The sequence below is a fragment of the Anas acuta genome, chromosome 1 (assembly GCF_963932015.1).
Source record: "Anas acuta chromosome 1, bAnaAcu1.1, whole genome shotgun sequence".
NCBI lineage: Eukaryota > Metazoa > Chordata > Aves > Anseriformes > Anatidae > Anas > Anas acuta.
In genome coordinates this window covers 135,261,952-135,274,920 of record NC_088979.1, presented here as the reverse complement: position 1 = coordinate 135,274,920, position 12,969 = coordinate 135,261,952, and the positions used below count along the sequence as shown (strand labels likewise).

The 12,969-nt window shown below is 54.2% G+C and overlaps 1 protein-coding gene across 1 annotated transcript; it reads right to left on the bottom strand.

Moving 5' to 3' along the window:
- Positions 1-7,779: 7,779 nt before the first annotated feature.
- Positions 7,780-10,879, bottom strand: CDKN1B (cyclin dependent kinase inhibitor 1B). The gene is made up of 3 exons (XM_068658701.1): positions 9,871-10,879; positions 9,128-9,258; positions 7,780-7,957 (listed from the first exon to the last, which is right to left on the bottom strand). Exons 1-2 carry the CDS (start codon positions 10,343-10,345, stop codon positions 9,137-9,139), a joined length of 597 nt encoding a protein of 198 aa, XP_068514802.1. The 5' UTR covers positions 10,346-10,879; the 3' UTR covers positions 7,780-7,957; positions 9,128-9,136.
- Between the last annotated feature and the right edge of the window lie 2,090 nt (positions 10,880-12,969).

The following is a 12,969-nucleotide window of genomic DNA, read 5'->3' as shown; positions in this document are numbered from 1 at the left end:
CTACACGAGTTTTTGCTTTACTGCAAAGCCCAGGGAAGACACCGCCAGCTCACAGGCTGCAATCTCATGGCAGCACTGCCAGCTTGCTCATTGCCACCCACTGTGCTGGTAGAGCTATTAGTGCAGTTGTGTGATGAAGTAGACCAGAAGTGGATCCAGCTGGAAAGCAGAAAAAAAAAAAAAAAAAAAAAGGTGGGTAGGAAATCTCTGCCAGGCCCATTCCCTAATCCAGTTCCTCACGTAACTTCACCAGCAGTGCCAGGGGCAGGAATGAGTGGGTTGGATGAGGAAGGAAGGGGATGCCTAAGCCAGCATGTAGGCAGTACAGGCTGTGAAACTACTGCCTCCCTTGCTTTCAAGAGAAACTGGAAGGTTGGGACTTCAAGGCCTTCCACTCTGTGAATAACGTGGAGCTTGCCCAACTCCACCTGTTTGCAAACACCAAGCCCTCTTTTGCATTGATGAAGCTCAGATAAAGATGACTGGGATAAGAATAAATAAATAAATAACAACTATGTATTAACTTTTCCCCAGACCAACAAGAAAAGCATTCACTGATTGTTGACCCCAGGTATGGCCCAGATAGGAGCTAACATCTGTCTGACCGCCTGGCAGCAGAGGCCAACCACTAACCCAGGAGAGGCAGTTGGCAACACCATCCTCAGTGCTGCAGGACACAGCCTGTTGGGAGGAAGAGCAGAAACGGGATAAAGAGCAACTGAACGCAGTGGAGTGAACAAAAACACCCCGTTGCCTTGTCCCACAGTACCAATAAGCCTCTAATTCTCTCCCATGTGTCAGTGCCCAAGGTTCACCTCCCAAAGGAAAAAGCTGCTTTGCTTACTGCACTGAGCACTGTCACAAACTGAGCCACTAGCAGTTGCTAGGGTCCTAAGGGACTCCCTAAGATGCTGGATTTTTTAAAAAGATGGTAGAACATGAAAGGTTGTGTTTTAGCTTTCCTTGGGAAATGTCTGTGACCCAGGAGGAAACTGTCAAAGCAGCTGGTGTGAGGGCAAGCAGAAAATCCCACCAGCAGCACACCCCGGCTGCGGCCAGAAAAACGGACAATGTACAGCAGCAGCTCTTCGAGTTCAGCCAGTAGAGGTCTCTCCTCCACTGATCCACTAATAAAAATAAATAATTATCTACCCATGTTTGTATGCCTGCGCATGTCCCTTCCCTTCTGAACCCTGGTCCCCAAACAGAATGAAATAAATAAGGCAGGAAGCTGGCAGCCAATTTATCACTTCAACTCCAAGGAGGGGGGGGGGGGGGGGGGAGGAGGAGGAGAAAACAACAAAAAAGAAAGGTTGGGGTCTACCAGGTTGCAAAGTTTACAGCATCGACTTCAGGCTTCCCATATGGCAGTGTGGTCAGTCCCAGACCCCAGACCTCCAGCTTCACTCCCCAGGGAAAGCAGAAAGTGAGGTCCACAGCTGCGACTGCTCAGCAGGGCACAGCCGCCTCGTGCAGAGCTCTTCCACCCTGTCCCAGCAGTGAGGGAGCAGGAGGGAGCCTGTTTTGCACATCGAGTCCCCACTTTCAATCTGGGTGGAGTCAATCATGGCAGAAAACCTTTATCAGGCGACAGTTGTGTTTTTGGCCTTCCACATAAGGAGCCACTCGGTCTTTGTGGGAACTGTGTCTGGAGCACACATAATGGGGAGCCTGCCCGCGACTGGAATCCCTGCTTGAAGTCTCAGATGTGAGGCCAAGGATAAAATTGGAATGAAACTAATGCTCCTGCTTGCTGGCTCCTCCAAACAGCCGTAGGCGTGCTGGGACGGCCAGGTATAAAAGCCTGAACTGGCACAGCCTGTCTTGTGGATGGGGAAGGCTCACCCACAGGGTGTGCAGCTCCATGCTTCCACCCAGAGATGGCTAGAAGGTGCCAAGCTGCCAAGGCACGCTGGGCACCCTGCTGTTGTCTCCTTGATTTGGCTGGGCTGTTTGGAGGAACTGGTGTCCTCTTCTGCAAAGGTGGTGTGACTGACAGCCTTAGCCCAGCCCTTCTCCAAAACCCAAGGCTGTCCCCTCTGAGTGGCAACTAACTGACTAACTAACTAAAAGAAGCAAAACAGCTGTGTCTGTTCTGTAGCTGTGTAATAGGAAGAGTGCAGCTCAGCTCTGCTCCCTCCAAAAGGAGGCATGTTAGGTTAGCTCAGACCTGGAGTAAGGCTTAGGCCTAGGGAGCTGGAAGTGCCCTGAAGGGGAGGCCGCCCTGGCTCTGGGCAGCACACCTGCTGCTTTCTACAGGACGGCAGGGAAACCAGCTGTGTGTCTGTCCTGCTCCTCTTCAGCCAGAGCAAATGCTCCGTCCATGACTTGCATCTCTCACGCTTACCTACTGCTTATCCCACACAGCCTCTGGGCTATAAACCTTGAGGCAGGGACCGTTCCTGTGCTGCGGTGGCCTTGTAGGGCTGGAAGTTGACCCTGTAACAAGAAGCAAAGGTTCCCGTCTATCAGAGCACCCTGCCACAGAGGAACCAGGAACAAGGCAGCTCTTGACTTTGTTTCCACCTGCTGCCTGTCAGAAATATTTTTTGCCTGTGCTCTAGGCAGAGGCCGTTCCCTCTTGCTCTTGTTCCTCCAGGAGGCCGGTGAGGCCAGCCAGGCACCCCGCCACATCGGGGCAGAGACAGAGGGTGACAGAAGGCGACAGGGGACAAAGCTCTGTGGCGGACAGATACCTGTCATCTGGCATGTATTAATGTTTCTTCTACATCACCAATACCCTCCTTAAAGGGCATTTTTTTAACTGCCCTCGGCTGTGTTTTGTTTTCTTCAGGCAGGCTCAGGGGAAGAGCGGATGGTTGGATGCTGATTTATATTTAGGCAGCTGTGCTTTTTGTATCAGCAGTCAAATCAATATAGGAAAAGATAAATTTGCCTTCTTTTTAAGTAAATTAGTCATGATTTTTTTTAATTAAAAAAAAAAATGTTTCCCTGTTTTGGTTTGTTTGTTTGTTTGCATAATTTTGAGCCTTGCAATGATTGATGTGGGCAAGGCAGCAATCAGGCAGGGAGAGGAAACATATGCAAGCTCCCTGGATCAAGGAGATGGCCTAGCCTGAGTGAAACATGGCAAATCACGACTGCAGATACTACCTGACCAGTGTGAAAAATGCATTTCTTTGGCTCAGCAAGTAAACCAAACATAAGCAATGGGGGAAAAAAATCAATATTAAAAAAAAAAAAAAGAGAGAGAGAGAGAGAGTCTTCAATGTTTTTCCTTTAAAATCAAAGCAGAAAAAATCTCATTTGGAGACAGAGCAAAACAATTCATACAATATAATCGAGTTATTTTATTGCATACCAGACTAGACATTTTGTTCGTGCTGTTCTACTGCATATATTTTCTTTTGGTGGTATTAAAATAAAATAAAATAAAATAAAATAAAATAAAATAAAATAAAATAAAATAAAATAAAATAAAATAAAATAAAATAAAAGTAACAAATGAAAATAGTATAGTACTATTTAAAATTAAAAAAAAAAAAAAGACATTTTAAAATGGAAAGATGAAAATTTCAAAATATCAAAAGATGCTGAACGAAAACACACTGCTATTCCTGCAGCAGGATGTTTTCTTTTGAAAATGATGACATTCAGTGTTTCTTCAGGTTTGGTCAGCTGAAGCTTCCCGGTTGGTACAGCCAGCCAAAAGCTTCATTTTGCAGTGCTTTCACTATTTGATGAAAACATCATTTGAAAATCAGTGGGTGTTGACCCTGGTGTTGAGGATGCACCGATAGTGGCTCTTCCAGCCCAAAGCCTCCTGTGAGCCCTGCTCAGATCCACGACCCAAATACTCCTGCTAAGGATCCGATCACCTCCTTCTCCCCTGCCAGGGGGGATACACAGGTTTAGGGAAGGGAGAGCAACCCCCTTCTGTGTTGTGTTTGGCCCAGCCTCACACACACATTCTCCCCAAAATGAATCCTAAAACGCACACCCCATGGGGCTGCAGTGGCCAAACCCACTCCCCACCTGGCACACCCCAGGAGGGGAAACCGAGCCCTCGGCACCCAACAGCGGGTGCTTTGGGGGGCTGTGGCTGCTTTTGGGGTTACCCCCAGCACGCCAGCAGGGATGAACTGTGAGCCAGGCCACCACGCCCGTCCCAAGGGGCGGATCCCAAGCCCCCCTTTTTGCCGCTGTGTCCGCCCGGGAGTGCCCGCTCTCCCACTCGGGAGCGCGCACCAGTGCAGGTACGTGCGGCGCGGGGCGGGGGTCAAGGCGGGCGGGCGGGTGCGTGAGTTGCGTGCGCGCGCGCGCGCCCCCGCGGGGCAGACGGGACGGCCGCGCCTATTGCATCAGTCGGGGCGGGACCCGGGGAGGGCGCCTGGCTCGCACAAAGTGCGGCCGCCCCGCCCCGCCTTGCCCCCACCCCCCCGACCCCAAATCCCCGGCACCCCCCCTCCCCAACCTCGGCGGGCCCGGGAGCGGCGGGACAAGGTTGCCTCCAGCCGCCCGAGGGGGAAATGCGAAGATAGGAATGATTGGGGGGGTGATAAAATTTTTAAAAAATAATAATAAAATAAATAATAATAAAAAATAAAATAAAATAAAATAAAAATGTCCCGCCCTGCACTGGCCTAGCCCGGCTCGGCTCGACTAGGGACGGCGCTGTAGCGAGCCCAGCGCCACCTTAAACCTACACCCCCCCCCCCCCCCCCCGCTTCCGACCGCGGAGGCTCTGCCGCCGCCCGGCCCCTCCACAACAACAACCCGGGGGGAGGGACCCCCCCGCCCCCCATTCCCCGGTGGGGATTTTTTTTTAATTTTTTTTTTTTAATATTTTTTTTTCGGTCCCTCGGGGCTCACTTCGGGGGAGGAGGCGGAGCCGCGGCAGGGTGCGGGGGGGGGGCGAGGGACCGGAGCTGGCGGGGGCGGGCGGCCGGCGCCGCTCCCCCGGGGTGGTGCGAGCGGGTCGGGCGCGGCCCCAGGTGAAAGCGGGAGGGCGAGGAGAAAAGCCCCAGCAGCCATCACAATAAATAAATAAATTTAAAATTAAAAAATAATAATAATAAAAAAAATAAAACTAAGAAAAAAAAATGAAAATGAAAATAATTTAAATTTTAAAAATAAATAAATACTAAGGTGGCGTATTTGGTTGCCGGGGCTGCTCGCAGGGCACCGTGCCCCAGCCCGGGGGCTCGCAGCGCTGCCCGTGCACTCCACCACCAGCATCACCCCCACCTTCCCGCGGGGCTCCCCCCGGCACCCCGCTGCCTCCCCCCTTCCCCACGGCCGGCGGTGGCTGCGAGGGGAGGTTTCGCTTGCGCTGGTTGCTGGGATAGGCTGGCTCGGGAAGGCGCCGCTGTTTATTTTCCATCCTGAGCACTTTGTTCGTGTTGGGGGGGAATCCTTTTTTTTTTTTTTCCTTTTTTTTTGAATTTCGCGAGGATTTATTTTTTCAGTTTACCGGCTGGGAATCCAGCACGCACCCCTCGCCCTCTCCCCAACACCCCTCCCCCAATTTTTTGGGGGGCAACCTGGAGGCAAACTGGGGGAGGGGGGCGGGATGCGGGGGAAGGGCGGAGGGCAGGGTGTTCAGCGATCCTTTGCAGCCGGAGGAGGAAAAGGCCGATGGAAACGCTGGCCCTGCCCGTCCCCTCTCGTCCCGGGCATCTGCCCGAGTCGGAGGGCTGAGGTTGAGGCAGGGGGTGGGAGCGCGGGGGCTCGGGCCTCTCTCCCCATCCTTCCCCAACCGCGGGCCAGCACACCCCAGTGTTTTCGGGGAGGTTTCGGAGGGAGGGCGAAGCCAGGCGCGGCCGGGATAAACAACAGGATCGCGTTGCACCGGGAGGGGGGGCACGGGGGGGCGGGGAGGACCCGGGCGAGGGCTGGGTGAGACTCGCTCAGGGCTTCCCCCCACCCCCCCTCCGCCCTCTTTTTATTTATTTGCGCCTCGTTATTTATTTCTCGCCGGATGAAAACGCCTCGTGGAGGGGGGGGGAGGGTGGACACGGGACGCCCGCACCTTGCTGGCCGTGGGGATGGAGCGGGACAGCTCCTCTGCGCGCCCCCAAAACCCCAAAACCCGGCGGCACCCCCCTCTGCGGGAGCCGGAGGAGCGACGGGGACCGGCGGTGGATGGGGATGGGGGAGGATAAGGGGGGGGCGAGGGGCTCCCACGCCGGGCGCATCCCCGCGCATCCCGGGAGCGGCGGCGGGGCCGGGGGCTGCGGAGTGTGCAGCAGCAGCATCTGCTGGGCCAGGGGTGTGCGAGGCGCCATCTTAGCGAGGCAGGAAAGCTGCGGGGAGACCCGCCACCAACGCCAGATTTTCGGGGTGAAAGCGGCTGAAGGGGGAGGGAGGGGACAGGACATGGCGCTGGCACGGCCACCGGGGCGAAGCCGCGGCTTTGGGGGCCTCCGGCTCGGAGAGCGGGCTTGGGTTCACTTTTGAGGTCTCTCAGAGTCAACGGCAAAATAAGTATCTCGAGCTACATCATTTTTTCCCTAAAAAAAAAAAAAAAAAAAAAGTGGCAGAGGAAATTCCACTATTTGTAATGGTGAGGGCACGTCCTTCCCGGCTCTCACGGCGCTCGGAGCCGGATCCCTTATTTTCACCTGTGCTCAAGCTCCAGGAAGAGATACCCTGAGGAACCTCGCTGTTCTTTCTTGGAGCAGGCTTATTTTCTCCTGTGCCAGGCAGAGTGAGGTGGAAACACACACTAATGAAGAACATATTTCTTATATATGGCAGTTTTCTTTATTGATTGCTTGATGTGAAACAGTATCAATCTGGATTTTTTTTTCCCACACATTACAAAAAAAAATATTAAATTGGCTCAGTCTGCAATCCTTTAAGCACAGCCATATTAATTACCAGGAAAAAAAAAAAAAAAGGAGAAAAAAAAAAAACTAAAAAGTCTACCAAATAGAGCATTTACAAATGCACAAAAACATGCCACTTTGGCTTTATGGGGAAAAATATTGTCTTCTAGATTAAAAAAAATCTTTTAACATAAATAAGTTAGTATAATTTCTCAGTGTCTTTACAGAGTTATGTACACAAGTACACTTCAAACTTTTTTTTTATTTTTACATACAGTTACACAGGCAATGTAGAAATACTGTTTAAAGATGTAGTATCCCTTTCTCTCACACACAAGCACTTTGGGAAGTGGGTCAGATCAGGAAACAACAACATTCGAGATTCAGAGCAAAAGCCCTCCATATTAGTTTCCAAAAAATAATTAATAATTAAGAAAAAAAAAAAAAAAACATGCGATGTAACAAATAGGATGAATTTCCAGGAGTTTACAGGCATTCAGATTCACTCTTAGGGACTTGAGGTCGGTGGAGGGGAAACCTTTGCTACCACATAACGGAATCATCGCAGCTCCCACCTCTTCAGTTTAATGTAGGAAGAAGTTTCACAAGCGGCCTGTAACAATCTGCTGTAAGCAGCATTACCACGATGGTACATTCAGAAAAAAAAAAAAAAAAGAAAAAAAAAAAGGAAAAAAATACAGCGGCGGTGGACCCACTTAAAGGGACAATACATCTTTAAGTAATAAAAAGCCTACACTGCTCCTCTTCATACATTTCTTTGCTTGCTAGATTGTGAAAGCAAGTTCCAATCGGTCGCCCTCTTCCACTCCCTCCCCCCACCCAATAACGTTTATGTGCTACATAAGGTAAAAACTATATACACAGGTAGTACAATGAAGCAAATAAGGAAACACCTAATTGCACAATGCTACATCCAATGCTTTTAGAGGCAGGTCTTTTAAGAGTGCCTAAAATTTTAGTGTTACTGTTTGCTTTTTTTTTTTTTTTTGTCTTGTTTTCTGTCGTTGTTTTTTCAGTGCTTGTACAGGACCTCCATCCCATGGAGCTCGACGATATGTATCCTCCTCTCTGCTACGCCTTTACGTCTTCCTCACTTCACCGACTCCTGAGGCACCCGATGAACAAGGAACCGCGCCTTCTCCGCTCTGCCACAGGGGAAGAAGACGGCGAGAGGACGTTTAGAAACGGCCCAAACAAACGGGATCCTTTCCCTCGGCGGCCGCCGGGGGGGCGCAACCGGTTCAAACCACCGCGGCCCCCCGGGGCGGGGAGGCGCTGCCCGGGCGGGTCCCGGCCGCTCCATCGGGGCTGTGCTGCCGGGATGCTGCGGGGCTGCTGCCGGAGCCGCCGAGCGTCCTCCCGCCCCGAAAAAAACCCAAAGCCCAAAGGCCAAGCGGGCGGGGGCAGCGGTGTTTGCATAGGGCCGCACGCAGCCGTGCTCCCCCCAGCAGGACTAATTTGCTGCAACTTCTGCTTTACAGCTTAATCTCTTCTGCACAATCGCAGAGTGTGTTTGTAAACCTCTCTCCTAACCTCGGCTCTGAAACAACCGCCGGCGCAATTTACCAAGTCCCTCCACCCCAAGCCCTCGCATTAAAACAAAACAACAACAACGCACCCACAAAAAAAAAAAAAAAAAAAAAAAAGCTCGGCTCCCATTAACCCGCTCCCTCCCCTGCAAACTCACCCCTTTGCCAGCGCCTAAAGCCAAACCAAAAAAAACGAAAAGGGGAAAAAAAAAAAAAAAAAAAAAAAAAAAAGCTGCTTGCTTAACTAGGCCCCAGAGTGCCCAGCCTCCCACTGAAGCCCGCTTTTCTTCAGCCCAGCTCTCCCGGGTGGAAGGTGGCCGCCAAGCACAGGGGTAAGGGGGACAAAGCGCCCCGGGAGGGGGCAGCCCCCAGGCCTCCCCACCTACCACCACCCGCCAGCCCACTTGGAGACCCAGTCCTGCCCCTGCACAGCCCCCAGCGCACCTGGCAATGGCCAGGGGGGTCGCAGGAGCAGGGCAGCGAGGAGGGCAAGGGGTGCACAGCTCAGGGGACCAGGGGGGCCAGGGATGGGCTCCTACCACCGCCCCCTGCCCTGGTGACGGCTGGGGGCCCGGCGATGCTGTGCTTCGCCCTTGTTTTGTTCTTTCCAAAGGCTGCTGGGAGCCCTGCACCTCCCCACCCCCCCCATACAGCCCCTGCTCCATGCATCCCCCCCCGGTCCGTGCCGGAGGGACCCCAGACCCTCGGGTCCAGCAGAAGGGCTGCTCATTTGCCCCTTCCTTCCCTCGGCCACATCCTAACACTGAGACCATAAAGGGAACCTACCTAAACGGTTTACGTTTGATGTCTTCTCGGGCTTGATTTCTTGGGTGTTTGCTCCACTGAACTGGCACTGGGGGAGTCTTCTGAAACCTCTTCTTCTGTTGTGTTGGCTCTTTTATTTTGAGGAGAGGAATCTAGGAGGGGAAAATTAAAAATGGGGGAGGGGGGGGAAGACTGATATTAAAATACTTTCCTGCCAGATGTTTGCTCACTAGCCAGGGTGGAGGGGAAGGGCTGGATGGGCAGGGGGGGGTCACTCCCGCACATCCCTGCAGCCTGTGCTAGGGGGAGAGGCCGGGGGGGGGCGGGGGGGGGGCGGGAGGAAGGGGAGTTTCTCTCTAGGTAAGGGACAAGAGTTTCCTGGGTCTCTCCCAATCTCTGTCGGTGCTTGCTGTGGGTGCTGTGAGCTCCCACTCCTTCCCCTCTCCTCACCCTGTGCCCACAGAGGGGCAGCCAGGAGGCACGGGGTGTTATTACCACCGAGGGGCTTTCGCTCACAAACCAGCCGCCGGCTCCCACCTATCGTAGGACACCCCCAATCCCCCCCAAAATAAAAAAATAATAAATAAAAAAAACACCCCAGGGCTGAAAACAGCGCCTGGGCTTTTGTAGGCGTCAGGAGGCGAGGGGGCCTGGGCCAGCGCCCAGAGGGGTGCAGCCCCCCGCAGTGCCCCCCGCGGTGGGGTCACGCGTGGCGCTGACACCGGCAGGGCACACAGGGAAAAGCGCCCCAAAGGGTACGTTACCGTCGGTGGCAGGTCTTTTCCTCTGCCCAGTGCACTGCTCTGCAAAGTCCGTCTGCTTTTCAGAAAGAGCAGTCTTTTGATCTACACAGTGAGTGTCCTCTGAGATTCCCTGAGAACCGGCAAAAATCACGGTTTGGCAATTCCCGTTTACATCCAGGCTCTGGTGGCCGGCGGACTTGCAGACAGCTTTGAGTAGCCTCGGGGGTCTGAAGTAGAATTCGGGCGAGCTCCCCTTCTCCACGGCTTGCCACTCGTACCTGCCTTCCAGCGGCTTGTGATTCTGGAAATCGAAATTCCACTTCCTCTGGCATGCCTCCTCCATCTCCTTGCGGTGCTTCTTCAAGTCCCTGTTTAACTCTTCGTGGTTCACCGGCCCGAAGAGATTCCTGCAGGCTGACGGCTTCGGGTATTCCGACTGCCGGGCTTCCATGCGCTCCAGGGTAGGGCTCCCATTAGAAATGCGTACGTTTGACATCTCCCCCCGGCCTCTTTCTTCTGGCGGCGCTTGTTTTTCTCGCTGCTCCCCCTTCCTCCTCCTCCTCCTCCTCCTCCTCCTGCTGCTCTCCGCCTTTCACCTCTCGGCGCTCGCAGCTTCTCCTCCTCTCTCCGCACCGCCCCGCTCCGCTCGCCCTCGGAGGAGCGGCGGAGAGGCTCTGCCCCAGGCGCCGCAGCCCCGACGGCCGCCGTCGAGGAGCCCGGGCGGGTCGAGAGCCGCGCGGCGGAGCGCGCAGGCAGGCGGGGAGCGCGCAGGGAGCGCGCAGGGAGCGCGCAGCAGGCAGGCAGGCGGGCAGGGAGTGCCGCTGCCCTCCCTCCCTCCCTCTCTCCGTCCGTCCGTCCGTCCGTCCGTCCGTCCCTCCGCCGCCCCGGCTCCGCGCTGCCCCCCCCGACGGCCGCCCGGCCCCGCCGCTCTCCCCGCGGCCGCGTAGTAAAAAAAGGGCGAGAGGGGGTGAAAAAAAACCGGGCGAGACGAGCCCGCCCAAAATGGCGATTGAAGGGAGGTTGACGAAGGAGAAAATGATTGACAGGACGAGTCTATTTAAACAGCGGAGCCGAGCCATTGGTTAGGGCGCCGGGCGCCGCCCCGTAGCGCAGCCCTACCTCGCCGCCGCCGCTGGCCCTAAAGGTGGCTCCGGCCCCGCTGCCTCCCCTCGGCGGAGCGGGGAGGGGAGAAGCCGGCGCGATGGAGGCCGCTGGCACGGCTCGGCTCGGCTCCGTGCACCCAGCCCGCCCACTGCCCTCCCGCAAAGCCCGGGCCCGGCGAAACTTCTTCCCCCCCTCCGCCCGAAAATAAATAAATAAATAAATAAATGAAAATAAAAATGCCGTTGCTTGGCCGCCGGGCCCAGGGTAATTGTGGCTACGTTTTGGTTCCGTCTTCAGAGCGCCCGGAGCTTCGCTTTGCCCCAGCCGCGCCCCCCTCCGCCCCGGCTCAGGAGGTCAGGGCAGCCCCCAGAAGGGAGGGGGACCCCCAGGGACCCCCCGTCCCATCACAGACAGGAGCAGGACCCCCCGGGACCCCCGTCCCATCACGGAGCCTGTCCGCCAGGAGCGAGGGAGGAATCGCCTCTTGCTGTCTGCCCTGCCGAGGAAGGACCACTACGGTGTGGAAATGGCCCTAGAAAGCCTCCGCAGGGATTTCAGACCTCGGCAAGCAGAGGGTGAAAACGAAAGCCTTTGTCTTAGCCCTGCTTGTGTGCTCTGAAGATTAGGCGAGCCAAAGTCGCAGCCGAAGATCTTCTGAGCTGCTACCTTGGATAGCTGCAGCAGGTACACTGGAGATAAGAGCAACACAGTGTCCTCCTCTGTCCCATCCTTGGCTCCAGCCCCTTCCCACTGCCACCTTCCTTTGGCGGGCAGGTCAGCCCCCTCAGCACGTTGCAGGACACTGGGGCTGCTCGCAGGTGCTGGAGATTTGGACTTTTCCCAGGGCCCAGGTGGCTCAGGGAACTGGAGACCCTTCACGCCGGGCCATCTGGCAAGGTCAGACACAACCACCTACGGATACTGGTTCTGGGGGGCTGCACCAGCAGCAAGCTACCTCAGCAAGGCAGGGCCAGCACAACCAGGTTCAACTGGCTGAAAGAAGCTCCAGCTGGTATGGCCTTGAAGACAGTGAGCTTCTGCCCTGTGCTGTGCTCACACACACCAAACTCAGACACACACCATCTGGGTCGGGGTCTGCAGTTGCGATGAGCCACCCAAACCTACAACACAGTTGCTTTTGCCAGCCAGTGAGCTAAACTCTGCAAATACTGTAAAGGGAACAAAACCAGCTCACAACGCTCAAAACCAGGCCTCAGCATTCTGCTTGCCTCCACCAGCCCCGAGGCAGTGGCCTCTGGCCCCCACTCAGCCCCCTTGCCCAAGTGATCTCAGTACAGCCAGCCCTTGGTTCCAACAACGATGTGTGCAGCCAAAAAAGAAGAATAAAAATGAGATGGGTTTTAAAACCACAAGGTTGAAATAAAATATTAGCCATGTTATTTTTGTTTGTTTGCCGGGATTTTTAGCGCTCAGAAGTTGTTTTCCAGCTTCTCTCAGCAACCACAAAATCTAGCAATCCACTTACAGAAAATTAAAGCTGACATTCTCATGTCTGCAGGAGCTTAGACTTTTTTTTTTTTTTTTGAAGTTGCAACTCTATGATAAAGCTGCATGAGCTGGCAAAGTGAGGCCTATTCATCTGCTTCATTTGAAGGATTTATTCTCCATTTTTCCAGGCTTTCCTGTCTTTGACTTTCATAGGCACCATCCAGGAAGTGCCATTTCAAACTTCTCTTCTACTGTCTCTGTCAGGTGTGGGATATTTCATTTGTGTGTTGCACAGGAGCGGGGGTGTGTACTAGGAAGGCAATCTACAAAATATGTCATGGGGCTCCTGAAGATGCCCAGGGCTCATGGTGCTGACGGGGGTTGTCTTGCTGCAGTGCCAACTGGCAACCTGCTGGAACCTTCTCAGGTAAGTAGTTCCCACTCTCTGGTCCCTGCTTTGCTGGGAGTCACTGCCTGAACCCAAGCCCAGAAAAGAAAGGCAAGCTGCTTGCTGGTAGGATTGTGGCAGTGTACCAGAGTACAGAATCATATCATAATGACGGCAAT

Excerpts from the sequence above, each read along its gene's own strand:
- CDKN1B (XM_068658701.1), bottom strand. The coding sequence starts at position 10,345 with ATGTCAAACGTACGCATTTCTAATGGGAGCCCTACCCTGGAGCGCATG. Across the intron at positions 9,259-9,870 it reads GAAAAGACCTGCCACCGACG|ATTCCTCTCCTCAAAATAAA; the intron begins GTAACGTACCCT and ends TTCCCCTCCTAG.